We start from the raw sequence: 19,604 nt of genomic DNA, 5'->3' as shown, positions 1-19,604 counted from the left end.
CTTTGGGCAGGGGGCTGGACTCGATGATCTCCCGAGGTCCCTTCCAGCCCTAATGTCTATGAAATCTATGAAATCTCCTGAGGTCCTGTCTAACCCAAAATTTCTATGATTCTAGTCCCTTTGGCTGTTACCTGTATCCCCAAGCTTGAACACCTTAGATATCAATGACTTCCAACCCCTCCTGGAAAATGACAAGCATCTTAAGGTAGCCATGGAGGACAAACCTGTTCTGGCTAGCCTGCCAACCTCAAGCAGCAACTCCAGCAGCAGACTACCTAACTCCTGTTCTCACCAAGGCCAGACCTTGCTCCAGACCCTGATGCCGGCTGTACCCTTTCATCAGCAGACACCACATCATCTTTGGATCAAATAACATGTATTATAACACCCAAGGTTCATTCACCTGCACTTCTACTAGTGTCACATTCACCGTCACCTGCTTACGGTGCTTGCTGCTATCTACATTGGACAGATGGGGTGATCCCTACATATAAGAATGAATGCACACCAGGGTGACATCCATTCCAGAAAGACACCTCCCAGGACATTGCATCGTTGACTTCAGAGTAGTTGTTCTTAGACAGCAACACCTTAAAAATGAACTTGAACAGAAAATTTGGGACCAAGAAATTGCCCACAGACTAGATTGTGTTAGGTAAAGTCTAAACAGGCGTGAATTATTATCCTATTATCTGGATTAGCTTTTATAACTGTTTTGTTTTCATCTCTTGTACCCACCTTGCCATTTTCAATAATACCTCCTTCTTTTTCCTCCCTTCCCTACACTTTGTACTCTTATCACTGCTTTCTGTTTGGAAGCTCTGCTTCCTGCAGTCCCTTCACAATATTTGATGAATTAAGCCACTGCTCATGAAAGTTTATGCCATACAACTCTACCTTATTTAGTCTGTAATGTACAAATCTACCATGCCTTCTACCTGTGGAAATCAGTCATCGATTGAACCATCTGGCCATTAATGCCCACTGGCCTTCATTAAGCAGCTAATGATTTCTGACAAATTATTCAACTTTATGTACAACACTGCTGTCTGGCTTCATGCCATCATCAGCTTGGTGTTAGTTCATTACACCATCACAAGCTGTTCAGCATAGCCTATGAAATTAGAAGAGACATTGGCAGCTAGTTCCATACACCTGAGCTCAAGCACAGAAGTGGCACCAGCTAGCAGGCAATCTCATTTACATTCTTTCATCTGCATATGAATCATGGAACAAAACCAATATGAAAATATTGATACAATGCATACGACCCCAGGAATTGCCTGACTGCCTTTCAGAGAGATCAGAGCCTGGCACTGGAGCCTTCTAAGTTTATAATTTTGGGAATTTCAGTTACTATACAGATGATGCATGTACTGATCCATAACAACCATTGGTCAGTCTCAGGATGCCCTCTGGAGATGTAAGACACAGCTGGACAATTCACAGACCTATCTTCAGTCTTGGCACTAGTACCAGGAGTACAGTACACCTGGCTCCAGAGCCCTCAACTCTGGGCATAGGTGATGGCATGCAGTCTTTCCTGTTTGGAGAGGGAGTCAGCTATCTGGTCTGTCCCAAGTGAATTGAGGTCTACCAATATTCTGGAGTGCTCTGCTGTAGAAGACTATTTGGCAGTTTGACCAGTAGACATTAACTACAGGGAAACAACTGTTCCCTACTGCCAACAGCCACTAGGCTTGTAACTTCTCTGTCCGTCAGCATCATCTTCCATTTTAATTCACTGATGACTTAAACAGGTTGAAGTGTGAAGGTAAGATATGACAGCACAGAGTGTATAGGTTGGGCCCAAATTCAGTTGACTGGCACAAAGATCCAGCTGTTCTGCTAATGAGATGTCATGAGGCCAATCTCAGTCTCTTTTAGACAGAACTGGCATTGTTGGGAAGAGCTTTCTGGAATTGATGGGTATTCTGATATTGCCTTCTGCCACGGGCACAGGAAGGCAATGTCATTGCTATGCCGACATTAACCTGACACTCAGAGTCAGTGAGCAGGGATATTTCCTCCTTCTTTTTGCTATAGTGTTGGATGTTTAGCAAAGCCTACTTTCTGCTATAAATCACAGGTGCTTCAAGATTTTCACACAATTTGTACTGTCTTTGCTTTTGACCACAAACATATTTTTTGGTTAGTGACTGATTAGTGGTAACATTATGTTAATTAGTGGAACCATGATATCAGAGAGGGAACCCTGGGGAGGGAGAATGCACCTACAAGCACAGCTGGCCAGTTCTGTCACCTAATGTACAGGGAGAGTCAAAGCTGGGGCCTCACCTTGTCCCTGGGTTTCTTCACACTTTGGGGCACCCAGAGGAAGTGACAGAGAAACCTCTTCCTCTCCTGAGTACCAGAACTGGAAGTTTGATTGCAGTACTCTGGGCCAGGCAGATTTGACACCACTGCTTCGCCACTAACAAGCCCTGACAATTGGAACATGTATGTGCTAAGGGAAACTGACTGAAAGTAATCCTTCTGCATAGTAAGTGCAGCTGAGCACTGACTCACACAGCTGTCTAAAAAAATACAGTGCACATTTTCATCTATTTAATAAAAGACCTAATTTCTAATTCATGTTTATTTGTCCAATCCTTTTAACTGAAAGGAGGTATAATTGTAACCTTTTTTTTTACCCCAGGTTCAACTATAACAACTGAAGGTGTCCATCAGCAAACTCGGGAGAGTTTTTCTGAGAATACATCAGGGTGGCATGGCAGATCCACAGATGGTAAAAAAAACCCCCACTTTTAGGTGTTTGCCCATTATCCCCTTTTTAGTAAATGGCCATGATAGCCTTCTGTCTGCTAAATTTTATATAATGTAGTACATACCTTTCAGGACTCTTATTCTGAATATTCAGATGGCTTTTCCAAAGTCACACCACAACTCATTGTCATTACCAGAATCAAAACCCATGAATGAAATCTTGGCTGCGCTGAAGTCAGTCCTATAGCTGCAACTGCTTGCCCAGGCTTTATCAGTTAGACAAGAATACCTCACAGGCAAGTTGCTCACCTTCTCAATGTCTTAGGAACTGGACCTGAAATCAGATTTAAACATGATAGCTTTCATTTCATTGAATCACAGAAAATTAAGGTTGGAAGGGACCTCAGGAGGTCATCTAGTCCAACCCTGTGCTCAAAACAGGACCATCCTCAACTAGATTATCTCAGCCAAGGTTTTGTTAAGCTAGGCCTTAAAAACCTCCAAGGATGGAGATTCTACCATCTCTCTAGGTAACCTGTTCCAGTGTTTTACTATCCTTATTGTGAAAAGTTTTTTTCCTAATATCTAACTTAAACTTCCCTTGCTGCAACTTGAGACCCTTCCTCCTTCTTCTGTCATCTGTCATCACTGAGAACAGTCTAGCTCCATCCTCTTTGAAACCACCCTTCAGGTAGTTGAAGGCTGCTATTAAGTCCCCTCTCAGTCTTCTCATCTCCAAACTAAATAAGCCCAGTTCCCACAGTCTCGTCTCAAAAGTCATGTTCCCCAGCCTCCAAACCATTTTCATTGCCCTCTGCTGGACTCACTCCAATTTGTCTACATCCTTTCTGTAGTGGGGGGCCCAAAACTGGGCACAGTACTCCAGATGTTGCATCACCAGTGTTAAATAGAGGGGGGGAAAATCACTTCCCTCAATCTGCTGGCAGTGCTTCTACTAATGTAGCTCAGTATGCTATTAGACTTCTTTGCAGCAAGGGCACACTGTTGACTCGTATTCAGCTTGTTTGCTGTAACTCCCAGGGCCTTTTCTGCAGAGCTACTACTTAGCCAGTCTGTGCCCAGCCTGTAGTGGTAACTGTAAGCACACAGACAGTTCAGGCACATGAGTTGCTCCATGGTAAATCCTGCTCCTTGGTAAATCAGACAGTTTACTTCTGAACCAGGCTAAGGTTTGTAGTCACAGCAGGGCTGCTGCAAGCATATGAACCTTTACTGTGGGTCACATGCTCTGTAGTAAGTCCCTGTTTCCAGTTAACTTTTGTCAATTAGATCATTTATCATACCCTTCATTTCCTCATCTTCCTTCTTTTCCTAAAAGAACTTGCACTAAACCTCATGGTCAAAATGTACGCCTCATTGACTTAAGCTAAATATCCTTTTTCCTAAATTGTCATAATTTAGAAAAGTTTCGCTTGCCCTCAGTTTCTATCAGCTTTGTGACAGTCACAGACACCTTCTTGTGGTCAGACTCCTGATTGTTACTGAGTTAGATAAGGGCAGTTGTTTTGTTAATATTAGACAGGCCCTGGTGTTTGTATTTGTGTATTAAAAGAACCCATTACACTACAGCAGTAACTCTCTGCAGCAGCATTGCATCTGTAAAGAAGAACATATCACTCGAGCTTTTCTATTTCCAATAGGTCCACGTTACACCACACAACAGACTAATCTCACGTGGATGGCGTATAACATATCCATACCTGGTAAATATATTCATTCTTCATCTTCTAGTATGTTTACAAATTATTTCCTTAGATTGCTATAGGTATGTGCCTAAAGTGCAGTCACTTCTCATCTACAGCTTTATCAATAGCACTATAGTGGAGAAAAATACTAAACCACAGATCTTGTAAAAGAGAAAAGATGAGCAAGCTTGTCCCATTATTCATTGTTATTCTGTTCTAATAACTGTTATGCTGCGGAAAATGAGACTCCAAACATTTTATTAGAAATACAAGTAGGTGCAATAAGCACTTTGTCTTATCAACTCAGAATGACAAAATGTAAGAACCATAAACCAATTTAAGGAGGGGAAAATATGCTGTTGTAGTGAATTCACTTAGAGAAGCTGAGAGGAATTTAGGGCAGAAGGTACTCAGCAACTCAGCATCTTGCACAACCTGCTACCTTGGGAGGTGTCAAGGAGAGCCACAAGTGGATCATGTGAGGGAAAAATTCTGTTACAAGTTTGGGAGCTGAAACAAATGTATAGGACCAATAGAGGCTGAATCCTGAATTAAAATAGCTTACCATGAGTTAAAGTAGGAAGCAGTCACCAACATCCAGTCTGTAAGGCACTGAAGAGTCTCAGTTTCTATTGGATGAAATTCATTCTTTTCATAGATTTCATAGACATTAGGGCTGGAAGGGACCTCGGGAGATCATCGAGTCCAGCCCCCTACCCAAAGGGCAGGAAGTCAGCTGGGGTCATAGGATCCCAGCAAGATAAGCATCCAATTTACTCTTGAAGGTGTTCAATGTAGGTGCTTGAACCACCTCCGCTGGCAGACTGTTCCAGACCTTGGGGGCTCGGACAGTAAAGAAATTCTTCCTTATGTCCAGCCTGAAACCGTCTTGCAGGAGTTTGTGACCATTCGACCTCGTCATCCCTTGGGGTGCTCAGGTGAACAGACGTTCCCCCAGATCCTGGTGTTCACCCCTGATAAACTTATAGGTGGCCATCAGATCACCCCTGAGCCTGCGCTTTTCCAGGCTAAAGAGTCTCATGGCTCTCAGCCTGTCATCGTAAGATCTGTTTTCCTGACCCCTGATCATGCGCGTGGCTCTCCTCTGGACTCTCTCAATGCCAAGGTTAGAAGTTGCCCCTTTAATTTAGTCTTTAGCCTACTTGTTACGATATTTTACTTGGGCAGAGGGCTAGTTAGATGGGCCCTATGGCTCACTTTCAAACATCTTTCTTCTCAGGAAGGGTAAAGGATGCGCAGTGCACTCAGTGCACCATGCCTTTTACCCATCCTGGATGCCGCATGATATGCTCCCGTGGAAAAGAAACCTTTAGGATTTTCAGGCAGGCAACGAACAGCAGATGTATCTATTAGGCAAAGTAGGAATGCCCAAGGCTGAAATGAAATGTCAGCATTTTGCATGGAGGTGTGAAGCCAGAGATTTATTTTATATGACTTAAATGGCATATTATTCACATATTTTTTTCTCAGGCGATGACAATTTACAATAAAAATCTTATTTTTGGCTATTCACATTTGTATACCCAAGAAACTGGTCAAAAGCCACACACATGCATCTAGAAATGTTCTCTCATTGTTGTTTGTAGTATCAAGAATAGCTCAGGGGAACAGAATAGCAAGAGCAGATGGAACTGAAGATAGCTTAAATAATATAATATACAGTTGCTTCAAATAACAATTTTTTTCAGCTAGGCTCAGAAGGACCACAGGATAGATTTATAAAAAATACCAAGGGCCAGATCCACCAAATAATTTAGGTGTCTAATTCCTGCTGAATTCAAAGACAGTTAGACTTACAGGGCTAGATCCAGTTTACTTCCATAGGGCATCTTTACACATGCCCCGAGGTGAGGACAGGCTTTAATTACAGGAGATCTTGGGAGCTGCTGTAATTAAAGTGTCTGCAATGTCTCATGTATTCAGCATCCTGCTCTTCAAAGTGTCACCCTGTTTCTAGGGACTCCTCAAGTTAAGAAAGGTCAAACTCACATTTCCCCTTTTCCAGTAAAATATCCTAACAAGTAGGCTAAAGACTAAATTAAAGGGGCAACTTCTAACCTTGGCGTTGAAGGAGTGGGGTCACTGGGTGTGTCTGCATGAGACGCTTTACCATGCAGTAGATTACGCGGGGATGCCTCCTGGTAATGTGGGGATCAGGACCCTCCTGGTCATGTGGCTATCCCCCCATGTGGCCTGATCTCTACCCCCTCCCCCTTGCCATCCCCTAGCTGGCATCCCGTCAGCCTGGAGCTCTCCCTGGCTGCTGCAATGGGGCAGGGGGGCAGGAACACCCCGGCCTCACCTGCTGTGCTTCGGAGCAAATTTGCTCCTAAGCCAGTGCACATGTAGACCCTTTCCCTGGGGACAATTTACTGCTCTTTTGCTCTTTTTGTAATGCATAGTAACTTTACTGTGCATTAATATCATGTGTAGACATGTCTAGGAGGACAGAAAACAAAATACAGCCTGACTCTGTGGCTTGTGTATATCTGTCACTTAGGCACTTTCAAAAGCCTTATCCCATGTCTCTTAAACTTTAGCTGTCTGGTTTTATGCTTTTCCATCTGTAGAATGATTTTGGATTCACTTATGCTAAATAATTGACTGGTTAAACAAATGGTTGCTTAACACTATAGTTCTGTCTACATTAAAGATTATATGCATAAATAACAATGGTTCAAATACTCAGCCTTTTACTAGTATAAAAGCAAGAAGGTATTTTCACTGCAGTTCTCAGGTTTTACATCAATGCAAGTGAAAACAAAAATTGGCTCAGTAATTGTAAAATATGCTTAAAAAAAACCCTTCCTAAAATAAAGAAGCATGTTGTTTCTTTCAGATCATTTCTAATCTGTTTTATTCATTTTGATAGGATTTTCTTCTCCGTTAATGGAAAAAAATATCACATTAGACAGTCCAGCTAACATTGAACTCTCGTGTACTGTGGCCAGTGTATCTACTCATGCGGTAGCCATTGAAAAGGCTTGGAAGAAGGATACTAAACCAATCAAAAGTAATGTCACTAGTAATGAAACCAAAAATGTCTGGAGTACTCAGTATAAGTAAGTAGCTGCCTTCTTGATTGACGTTTGAAGGAATACAATTAAATGCATTTGTTGTTTGGTAGCTATGGGCAGCTTTGTGACACACATACTTCAGGATATCCGATCAAAAGTTTACCGAATAGAAAAATGTTATGTTATAAAAGGCTTAGACTTTTAAAAGGTCACACTGAATAAGGTGCAGTTAGGTTTAATATATTCCTGTAACTGGTATATGGAAGCCATGCATCAAGTAAAGGGCTAAGATTAACTCTGCCCTCTCTTTGTCCCCTCTTGCTTTAGAAAATGAAATCCCCTCTTCCTTCTGGCTGGTAAACTGAGGTCTAAGCAAAGGAAACTGAAAAGGGAACAGGTGACTGAGTTAGTTCTCTCAGCCAGTTGCTACTCCAGCTACTGATTAGTCCTCTTAAACTGTACTGGTGTACTCTGTCCCTCTACTCTCCTTCCCACCATGGGGATAAGAGATGAAAAAGCCTTTTGCCCTCCTCCACTTTATTTACTTACTGGAAGGAAGACAGTGATCATTCATTCTACATACTCACTGACAGAAGCACAGAACCAAACCAGCCTAATTTGCAGAAAAGAGGATTTAGTTTGGCTATTAGCAAAATCATTAAGATGGAAGAACCCAATAGGCAAACTAGGGATGCTGTGAAATCTCCTATATGGGAAGTCTTCTAAGAATATGTTAGAACAGGGCTGTCCAGCTTCTAAGTGGCTGGGAGCTGCATGCCCTTTGAGGGAGCCACATGCTGCACAGATCACACCAGCATGGGCCACAGGTCCCCTGCTCTGCAAACTGGACTGGTGCTTTTCCCACCCCTCCCCCTCACAAGCATGTGTAGTGCAAGCATGCTGGCCTCACACTCAGCTCCCCAGCCACAGGCTCCCGTGTTGCATGGGCATCCCAAACTACATGCTTCCCCGGCACCATGGGCTGTGCCCTGCTCCAGATCAAGTCTGCTCTGATGCGCTGGATTTCTGGTGTGACAGACCAGACAAAAATATGTGTATAAATGCCCAATGATTCCAGATCAACATGTCTATGGTTTCTAATCCTTTTGGGTAAAAAGGCAGATGAATAATGCATAATAGATAGAAAAAGGAAAAAAAAAACATATGAAATGCATTTAAACTCTGTTATTCATAGGAAGTTTTAAAGGCATATAGAAGTTTCTAGATATGAACTCCCTGGACTGCCATTTTTAATTTTCTAGATTCAAAATGTATAGAGCCAGAAGAGACCATTGTCATAATTTAGTCTGATCTCCTATATAACACAGGCCATACAATTTTCCTGAGTTCATTCTTACGAGAAAAAATAGAACATATATTTTAGAAAGAAAAACATTATTTTCTGTATTAAAAATCTACAATTCTGAAGCATTTGCTAGGACTACTAATTAGGATTTGTTGATTCCTTCACAGTTAGTTGTTTGTTTTTGATTTCCCAGTCTAAATTTGTCTAGCTTCTAGTTCTTATTATATCATAAACTCATTGGCCATATCTAGATTTCATCTAGGCCATGTTAGAGACTATGAACTGTAGTGCAGCTCATGCTATATGCGAAAAGGGGTACACTTCACCACTTCGGAGTATCATTAGGCACCTTCCGGTCAGTATGATAGAGACAGCAAGCATACTGACTGGCATGCATCTGGTGGTTACCTTACATATATGTTGGGATGTAGTAAGTACACAAATAGGAATGCTGTGCTTCATTCCAGGGCTCCCGAACATGGTTTAGAAGCATTATGTTCATCTGCTCTGACTTCCTGCATAGTAACGACTATGGAACAGATTCCCCCATTAGACACATAAGTGGATGTAAGCCCCTGAATGCAATTCTGTTCTAATGTGAAAAACTGTTAATATAAAAGGTGGATGAGTTCTCCACCTTGCTGCTTTTTCTGATTCAGTCTTCAGGATAAGATGACAGTGGGCATGTCTACATGTGCATTAATGTGCTGTAGGTACAGCACATTAAGTTTAGTACTTGTAATAACAGGTACTAACTAAATGTGCAGTAACCGGCACTACATTGCAGTAGTCCCAGTGCATGCCTTTTAAGTGATGCTAATGTGCAGTAGACTAATTCTGCTGCATATTAGTGAATCACTGCAAAAGCTATGCTATTGCTGTAATGTGCATTAGAATTAATTCTACTGCTTGTTTAGCCTCACATATAGATATGCCCAGTGTGTTACAAAAGTAGATGCATTAATGGATTTTTAGGACTTGAGGGCAGAATAGAAATGCACCTAGTTGCTCAAGTCTACTTAAAAGAAATCTAGCTCTGTCCATTTCATTAAGTACATGGTCACCTAAACCAACCATTTGTGGATGAATTACATCATATCCTTTGGGAAGATACTCAATTTTGAGTCTCTGTTAGTGAATTACAGAAAGATGAAAAGAAAGATGTTATCATAGACTCACATTTTTTTCTCACAGGGTATGTATATTCTTTTTCTTTTAGCCTGTATTAAGAACCCAAACTCCCATCTTTCTGCAAATTTTATTTTGTTCAGTAATTATTTTTCATCTTAGTATCTGGTGTCTAAAATATGAGGAATAAGTACCTGGTATCTAAAAGTAGAATAAAAAAATATTTCACAATTTTTCAGATTGCAGATCCGAGAGAAAAAAGACATGGGAAGTTACATGTGTGTTATGAAAGGTGAACACGAAGTGCAAGCTGTCTTTCATTTAAAAGGCAAGTTGTATTAACTCTGGTTGTTTCAGTTTAAGGACGTATAAACACTGAAGTCCTGTGATCATATTTTATAATGGTTGAGAAAAAACAGTTGAATAACTTTTAGGTTTCTGACTCTGGAATTTGGATTGAAAAGTACCAGCCAAAACACTGCAGGTAAGTGAGAATTAATACCAGTTATCTATATTTGTCATTTGTGAGGCATGCAAATAAAAGTTTTGGGAAAAGATTAAAATAACACACGATATGAGTTTCTTCCCTATACCACTTTGCATAAGTCTTTGAAAAAACATTAACCTGTCTACTTTTGTAATGAATCGTCATCTTAGCATAAAGACAAAGCAAAAAGCAGTGAGCAGAAAGAAGACCTATTTGGTTTTTATGTGTTAGTTGTTTTTCAGCTGTGGAATAGGATCATGCTTGAACACACAACTTGAGCATTCATGGTAAAAGGTTACTTAAGGTTTTTAAAACGTGATTAATGATTTTAAAAGCCTCAGTTTTAATGTGCTTCTCTTCATGTGGTCTGATTTTTTTTTTTTAGTGACTGGGTACTCATTCCTGTCTGAAATCAGGCTTTTTAGTGTTATCAGTGACTCATTACTGCCAAAACCTGAAACAGTGAAATTTCAAGTCACATTTGCAGATTCAGACCAACAAGACTTAATTGACATTCACAGGAGAATCAGTAGTGACATAAATACTTGAACTGGTTTTAGATAACAAATTCAGATACAGATGAAAATGGGCAATTGAAAAAGCGTTATTTAATTCAGAATAAATATGTACATTGTCTTATATATCTGTACAGAATACACGAGTGTGTTAAAAACATGCAGTTTGGATATGTTAGGAATTAGAGCGTACCCTAAATATTGGCAGGAAAAATTCAACTGACCTAAAAACAATTGAAACTAATGTAAAATATTGTAGAATTTCCAACAAAGGAAGTTCTGTCCCTGACTTTTGGCATCACGTAAAATAATAAGGTAGCAAAACACAAAAATATAAGAACAGCAATGGTTAAAGAGAACTCAAAACATACAGAAAAGTGTTTGGTGTTCATTGGTCTGTCAAAAAAAACAATTGAGTCAGTGAACAATACAATATATCTACCTGGTTATATGCCCTAAAAATACTATAAGCCTTATAGGAATTGCAGTTAGTAAGCTAAGTTTGCAGCTGAAGTATACTAGCTCAGTACCATTGTAGTGAGTGGAGCTAATGCTGATTTATCTCAGCAGGATATCTAGTCACATAACTTTGAGAAAGAAGCTGGAACTTTATCCCTCTTGCTACAAAGTCTTTAATAGCAGCACTGACATCTGCTTTCAAACCTCCAGCCACTAGAGAGAAGACTGCTAACTGCACTTATTTCTGTGTTGATGGGGAAAAAAGGGAAAAGAAAGAAGTATATTGTTTTACTTAGACTGTCTTTCCACATCAAAAAATGTCAATCTACTTTTACTTACCAGCACCTGGATAAGATTTAACAGAATGTGTACTCTAGTCTGTTTTAAATAGGTCAGAGGAAGTCTTATCCTTCTGAAAGTATAAAATAGCTACTGTCTTAGCACTAAGAAGACTTAATCAACACAGAAGTCACCTCTGTCAGAACACAATGAATAGGGACCTGTTGATTTATTACTATGAGATGGGAGAATTGCTTTAAAATAGCTGAATGCTGCCACTTTTGATGCCATAAAAGCTGTCTTGACATCCTCTCAGATTGATGCCAGTATTCAGGAAAGGAGGAAAGAGCAAGCTCTGTATCTTCCAGTGGTAATGTGATGAGACTACTTTCTAAGGCACAAGAAATTACTAATCTGTTAATATAGCTGTTTACAAACAGATAAGGTCATATAATTTGTTGAGTAACAAGTAAAGAGATCTATTCATGGACTAAAATCAGACTGGCAGGATGCCTCAAGTGGAGTTAGAGAGGGGGCTGTTCAGGCTTAACATTTTTGTTCATGACTTGGATACAGAAATAAAGGGTACGCTGGTCAATTTTGCAGACAAGACAAAACTGGAAGGAATTTTAAACATTTTCAGAAGTTGGATAAAAATGAAAAGGGTTCTTGGTAAAATGAAGAATTGAGCTATAGACAGCAATATGAAATTCAACAAAGTTCTATGCATAGGGAAGAAAAGCCACATATATAGATGCTGGCTTAGCAGTAGCATTGCTAAGGATCTGTAGCATGGTGGATCAGAATGTAACGTGAGTGTAATGTGATGCTGTCACAAAAAAGATAAACACAATTTTGGGTTGCATTAACAAAAGAATTGCATCTAGTGGTAGTGCCACTCTAGTCAATGCTGTTTGGCCTGATCTGAAGTACTATGTCCAGTCTTGAGCACTACATTTTAAAAAGGATGCAGGTCCAATAGGTTAGGAAAGTGAGTTGTATTAAGAAATACTTAAGGAATTAGGTATGTTTAGTTTGTAAAACAGGAGGTGAAAGGGACCTGAGAGCAGTTTTCAAATGTATGAAAGGCATCCATAAAGAAGATCAGGTAATATTGCTCTCTCTTGCTTGTTTTCTCTCTTCCAGAGGACAGGAGATGTAGAAATAGACTTAAAATGCAGCAAAACAGATTTAAATCAGATCTCAGGAAAAACTCCTTGGGTTCTTAACATCCAGATTGTCTGCACATTAACACCTAAAATTGGTTTTAAGTATTCATTATGCAATTCAAAGTTATGCTAGTCCAGGGCAGGATTATAGCTGATCTATGGGCATTTTTACATGTGCCCGGGGGGGATGTGTTAATTAGAGTGGCTCTAAAGTGTCATTGCTGTCTAGCATATCAGCATCCCCGCGCTTAAAAATGGCAGTGGGGGCACTTGAACTAACGCTCATTCAACAAGCTTTAGTTCAAGCACCCCTGCCACCATGTTGAAGCGCATGGATGGCAGACTTAATCAAGTCTGTTCTGACATGCAGGAATTCCAGCACATCAGAGAAGTCTCGCTGCTCATGTATATACAGCCTGTGTTGCACTAAGGTGTAACCAGTCTAGGCTACACCTTAGTGTAAACAACCTACCTGGCCCCCCTCCCTTGCTACCCCAGATAAGGCCCACTGGTGCACCTGCCCTCTCCAGCACCCCAGATCCCTGCCTACCCCTCCACTTGTGGCTGCCTACACTGTCTGTCCCTGGGGAGCAGGCAGGAATGGATTAACCTGTCTGCCCAGCTGGGACTGCTGCTGTTACTCCTCTCTTGGCAAGCTCAGCTCCATGAAGATCAGCTGCTGACAGCTGGGCAGGTAAGTTAACCCTTCCTTGACTGATCCCCTGGGACAGACAGCCAAGCAACTACAAGTAGGTACAGCGAGGGGTGGAGTGGGGGCAGAGGGGAAACCCAGAGTGAGAGGGGAGGAGGAGAAATTCTTACCTTTCCATCTTTCAGGCCCATGCTGACCTGAAGTGTTTGCTCCAAGTTTGAGCTAGCGCTCAACACTTGTATGGCTCACAGTGTAAGATGTAACAAGGCCCTAAGGGCAATAGGACAATGGAACACCCTGCCTAAGGAAATTGTAGGATTTCCTTCATTAGTTTTTCCAGAAGCAGCCAGATAGTTATCTGCGGTAGTTTGGAATAGACACTCTTGCATCTGTGCAAGAAGCTGGACTAGATAACCAGCCATGTCCCTTCTAGTCTGTATGATTCTGACTCAGGGTGTGATTACAAATGAGTTAATGTCAGGGATCTATTTATTCCCAAATGCTGGGATTTTGTGAAAGAGCCATATGGTGAAATACAGTCACACTAGCAAAACTTACAGTGACTTCAGTGGAGCCAGGATCTCACCCGTGGTGCCTACAAGAATAGAGAGTCTTACAGAAAAGCTCACAGGTTGCTCAGGAAATATCTAGTACAGAGTATCCCTGCATATATATTGGCAACCGGTATCCATATAATAAGCTTGAATAGATGTGAGATGCCTTGCGGCTATGTATAAAATGTCGGGCAATCTGGGACTTTAATCCAGTACAGTAAACTAGTTCAAAAAAGCAAAGATAGGGGAAGGGTAACTCATCATGTCCTCTTCCCTTTTTTCAGTTATTTGCTCCTAGGCTGAGCCAGATGGGTAGTAGCTCCTGTATTCCACTGATCTGTTATTCTGAGTGGCCAACATGCAATGGCTTGTGGGGAGGCACCTTACCTCCTTCCCTATGTGTAGGGATGTGTAAAGACTAGAGATAGACACCATGTAAACCAGCAAGTACTGTGTACATACTATCCACGGTCCATGCGGCAGTTACATACGCTGCTAGTGGCAGTTGTAACTGTCATATGTAGGGCCATATCTTATTACTGAGCTGTACACCAAACTTTTTTCCACTTCAGTAGCAATCCTCTGTGCAGAATACAGCAGTTTTATGGGGCTTTTTGGTAAAATAATTAAATTTGTGTTGCTTCCTTTACCTTCCTCTAATTTATTGCCTTTTTTGTTTTGTTTTTGCCCTCTTCCCCAAATTGCACAGTGTCACAGGGACACTTAGGTGCCCTGTTCCTAGAATAGGATTAAGGAGCTGCCAATCACCGGGGCAGCTCAGGTGCCGGTTGCTGGGGCAACCAGGCAGGTCACATGGCCAAAAAGGGGGCAGGGCCAGACCTTTATAAATAGCCCAGGCCAGCGCCTGGGAGGCAGTTCCCTCCAGACAGCCGCAGGAGCAGGAGCTTTGCGGGAGAGCTGAGCAGGCTGGGTGGATGGTTGCTGCCTGACCACGCAGACCGGCTGCAATGATGCAGGGGTAGGGAGAACCCTAAGAGGAACATGGTGAAGAGCCTAGTGAGTGCAAGCTTTGTGTTATAAGCTGGTAGGCTTCTGGTTTGTGTTGCAGCTGCTTGGCTCATGTTTTTGTTACTGTTTAATACCGGAGGACCGGGTGAGGCTGTAGGGGTGCGAGGAGGCCTCACAGGGGCTCCCCAGTAGTTTGGGGGTTCCCGGTGCCCAGCAGGGACACAGTGAGCAGTGCCACAGTGGGCACAGCGTTTTAGAGTGCCGGAGAGGCGTCCGGTGAGTGGGGGTTGGGACCCCAGCCCGCGAGGGCGGTTGCCTGGTAGGGTGTACGACCCGGAGGTAGGGTCAGGGGCCAGGCATGGCTACGAGCCACCTGAGCCCCAGGTGCGAGCAGCGCGAGAAGCGCGGTATGGGCGTGGGAAGCGCAAGCAGTGCGAGAGGCACGATATAGGCCCAGAGGGGCAAGGAAGCGCGAAAGGCGCGGCACGAGCACGAGGCGTGATATAGTCCCGTGAGGGCGATATTTTGTCCAGTGTGGGCAAACGACCCAGGAAAGGGGTCAAGGGGCCAGGCATGGCTGTGGGCCACCTGACCCGCAAGCGCGAGAGGCGCGGCAGAGGCCCCGGGGGGGCAACGAGCGCGAGAGGTGTGGCAGAGGCCCCAGAGGGGCAACGGATGCGAGAAGCGCGAGCGGTGCGAGAGGCACAACATAGGCTCTGAGAGGGTGGGGACCCCAGAGGGTTAGGAGGGGCGCAGGTTGTGTGACAGGCCCAGGAGCGCCTGTAAAGGGGCACAGGTTACAGGACAAGCCCAAAGGCGCCGGTAGAGGGGCGCAGGTTACACGACCGGCCCAGCGGCACCAGTGAAGGGGCTCCAGGTGCGCAACAAACCCAGGAGTGCCACAGAGGGGGTGCCAGAGAGGGGCACCAAGGCGTGGTGAGCCCAGGGGTGCCAGAGAGGGGCGACGAAGGGCAAGGACTTAATAACATCCGGGAACAGCTGCGAGGCTTGGGGGGTGCTAAAGGGGAGGTTTGGAGGCACGCATAGCCCTTAAGGCTGGGGTGCACCGAGTCACCCTATAAGGGACGGGGAGTAGTGCCAACATATTACCGTGGACAAGGGAATCGTAGGCAGCCTCCACTACAGAACCATAACAGCAAAGACATGGCGGCCGAGACAAGAGGGTGCTAGGTCGCCCATGTGACATGGTAAGGGGCACAAGGGGCATCACAGCCACCCCTGCGTCCTGCCCCGTGACACACAGGATTGGCAATAGTGTTACTGATGCTGTCCTTTTTTACTGAAATGGGCGAGTAATAAAGGCACTCTGAATTAAAAAAGCTCTTTTAAAGATATAACATGTTTTTTATTAATCCATAAATATATACCAAATAATGAGGCTCCAGGCTGGATTGATGTACATTGCTAATATATGAATAAAAACTAAGATTTTACAGATAAAGCAAGGCTGGTCTAGTAGATTGAGCAAGTACTGGAAAAGTCTATGAGATGTATTTTATCATATATTGATTCAGTTAAGTTATATTAATATCCATTTGTTATACTTACATAGCATCCAGGTTGTCAAATGTTACTAGTTTGCAAGCTCCTGCAAGGTGAATTTGTAGACTGAAAGTTTGAATACACACAATATAGTATGTACAACTGGGGAGTGGGAGTAGATAGAGAGGGGTGCTGAGAAAATATGGGGGGGGGTGCTCTTTTACAGAGGTTTTGAACATGGGTTGAAAATGAGGTTGGGTTGTGGGGGAGAACTCTCTCCTTAGTCAGAGGTAGGGAAGTGGAAGAGGACTGGGTTGCTTTTGAATTTGGAGGGGGGGGTTGGGGGGAGGCAGGGATTCTTCTTGAATGTTTTTTCTATTTCTGTAATTTTTTGTCTTATAAACTTTCCTGAGTCCTTTTTGGGAACAAATGTATTTATTTAACTTTGCAACAGAAAACATTCAAAATTTATGGTTGTCCAATCAAGAAAGAGCAAGACACTTACCTTGGAGCTTATATAGATTGACAAAGGTTTCATGATATAAATGGTATAGTTACAAATCTTTGACATCAGTCCTTGATTTTTTTAAAATCAAGATAAATTGTATATTATTTGGCAAAGAAAGTTTTATAGGCACACATAGCTTACCAAATATTACTATTTTACACTGTTATGGTCTTTAGTGAAAAGTCTTATCATTTTAGAGATTGTAGGAATTTTTATATTAAGTTTATGCATTTTAAAGAATACAGCAATTTGAAGTATGGATGACTCTCAACTGCATATGGGGAAAAATAACAAGAATTTGGGTTTTGCTTTAAAAGCTACTTTTCTGTAACTACTGTATTGCAACCGTTCTGCAAATGGGATTTCTATAAACTTCAGTGGAAAGTCTGTGTATAGACTATCAGCCAAAAACAACTACTCATTAGATCAAGCATTAGTAGCCATCTGCTATCTAATTGTTTTCCACTTAATACAAGAACAGAAAAGTGAATGGATGTGTTACTAAAATGCTTTGATGCTCTCTGTGTTTTAGCTAAGTCCATTAGTGCTCACTTGATAATTTTTCTCTATTTGTTCTTAGTGCCTAAAATTAAAGGAAAAGAAAAGCCCATAGTCAGTTATGAAGGAGATTCTGTTGTCATAGTATGTGAAAGTGGCAGCTATATTCCTATCACTTGGATCTGGTATACAACTAATGGAAGTCACCAGGTAAGATTTCCATTTGTTGGACAGGCAGAACAATTGCATTAAAACTGATTACAAAATGGCAACCTGCTTGCCAAGTATAATTAACTCATGGTACATGGATCTATTACAACTCTGACAAGTCCTACCTTGGTCTTTAGTTATGGCTGATATAAAAACATACACATGGTAAAATTACTGAATCTATGGTTACTGATCGTTAGAGAAAACTTTATGAAGACCGGGATTCCAAAAGGCACTTTTAGGTGCCTCTAACTGAGACTTCACAACACTTCACAGTTATCCCCAGCAATTGATTCAAATGGTCAGGGGAGAGGCAGACATCGCTCAAGGCTGATTTCACCTGTGCATCCTCCTGGTTAGAGCACTCAACTGAGAAAGCGAATAACTAAATTCTGGGGCATGTCCACATGTGCAATTAACATGCAGAAATAAATGTCCTGTGCACAACATGGAGTGCATCCAGCTGGGGCAGTCTGGACTGGCAGGCGACCTATGTAGTCAGCCTGGCAACCCAGAGCTGCTATGACCAGGCTTCATATGCTGCAGGGAGGGCTTCCTGGAGCACGGGGTGTCACAGTGCAGGGCTAGCTGGAAGGCAGCCCTCTGCCCTAGCCATCTAGGAAGCGGCATGTGGAGATGGGAGAGCAGGAAGCTGTGGACTGCCTGCTCCTCATCTCAAGGCACGCTGTGCCCCAGTCAGCTGCAGGCCAGAACCTCCACTGGAGCATGTGAAGATGGGGAAGCAAGCAACCCAGGGCTGCCTGCTTCCCCGTCTCTGCGTGCTGCAGAGCCCCCAGGCTGAGACACTGTGCCACAGCCACTCTGCAGTCGGCTAGTGCTCAGTGTGCCTTGAGAGGGGGGAGCAGGCAGCCCTGGACAGCCCTGCTGCCCTGTCTCCACATTTGTCCTGGTGCATACTTTATTTGCCAACTGTCTCTGCACATATGTGGGATCCTAGTTTAGGATATCAGTTCAAAATTTGTTTTCCAATGGCAAATGTTAGAGATGCTGAATCTATGAGACTGGTCAGACTGGTGTGACTGACTGCCACCAGTTTTCTGTTTTGACCCTGTTCCCCAGTGACCTGCTGAATGCGTGGCCAAGCATAGATATTTCTATTTAGAAATTCTACTTATTGCAGTCCCTTTACAGAATCTGAAGTAAGCCCATTGCTTATGAAAGCTCATGCTATTTTTTCTGATTTAATTAGCCTAGAACAGGGCTGTCAAAGATATGGCCTGCAGGTTGGATCCAGCCACAGAACCATATAATCTAGCCCCCGGTATAGCCTGTGGGTCTACACACTGCATGTGGCACATGGTGAATCAGCCTTGCATGCAGTACCTGTTTCAGCCAGTCCAGGATTTACTGCATGCAGCACCCACTGTGGCTGGTCCAGGATGCATGCTGGATCTGGCATGGGTGGCCAGTCTGTGGGCCCAATCCAGCCTGGAGAGCTGGCCACTTGACTAAGAATGAATGAATGAATGAATTTGACACTCCTGGGTCCATAGGGGTAAAAACAAATGTCAGATTTCCCTCAGAATGGAGATTTTTATCCTGGAAACCTAGGCTAGAAACAGATGTCACTGAATAAAGTTAATCAGTTGTAGAAGGAAAACCCCACTTTCCCTGCTCACCCAGACCCATTCCTGGCAATTCCAGGAGCAGGCAAGCATTCCCCAGATTGTTCATGGGATCATAGGGGATGACTGGGTCAATGCAGAACCCCAATTTTCCTGCTTATGGAGAGGTGCCCCAAGAATCCCTGGAACTTCTTTGTAAGCAGGGAAAGCTGGGCATGTGGTCTGGGGGCTTGGGAGGCACCTGTCCAGGGTGGTTGGAGTGTGTGAGCAGCTCAGTTCCACAGAACTAATAGATGTCTGCTGCAATAAA

At 42.9% G+C, this 19,604-nt stretch overlaps 1 protein-coding gene across 2 annotated transcripts in view; it reads left to right on the top strand.

Moving 5' to 3' along the window:
• EMB (embigin) overlaps positions 1–19,604 on the top strand; it is a 41,982-nt gene that overhangs the window by 9,976 nt on the left and 12,402 nt on the right. For both annotated transcript variants that reach the window (XM_019532036.1, XM_019532035.1), the window contains exons 3-7: positions 2,660–2,749; positions 4,389–4,451; positions 7,327–7,516; positions 10,145–10,233; positions 17,581–17,708. In XM_019532036.1, coding sequence (XP_019387581.1) covers positions 2,660–2,749; positions 4,389–4,451; positions 7,327–7,516; positions 10,145–10,233; positions 17,581–17,708 — 560 coding nt within the window. The remainder of the gene's footprint in view (positions 1–2,659; positions 2,750–4,388; positions 4,452–7,326; positions 7,517–10,144; positions 10,234–17,580; positions 17,709–19,604) is intronic.

This window comes from Crocodylus porosus, unplaced genomic scaffold, assembly GCF_001723895.1.
Source record: "Crocodylus porosus isolate Cpor-Errol unplaced genomic scaffold, CroPor_comp1, whole genome shotgun sequence".
Lineage (NCBI taxonomy): Eukaryota > Metazoa > Chordata > Crocodylia > Crocodylidae > Crocodylus > Crocodylus porosus.
The sequence above is the reverse complement of the archived record's forward strand: the minus strand, read 5'-3'. Positions and strand labels throughout refer to the sequence as shown.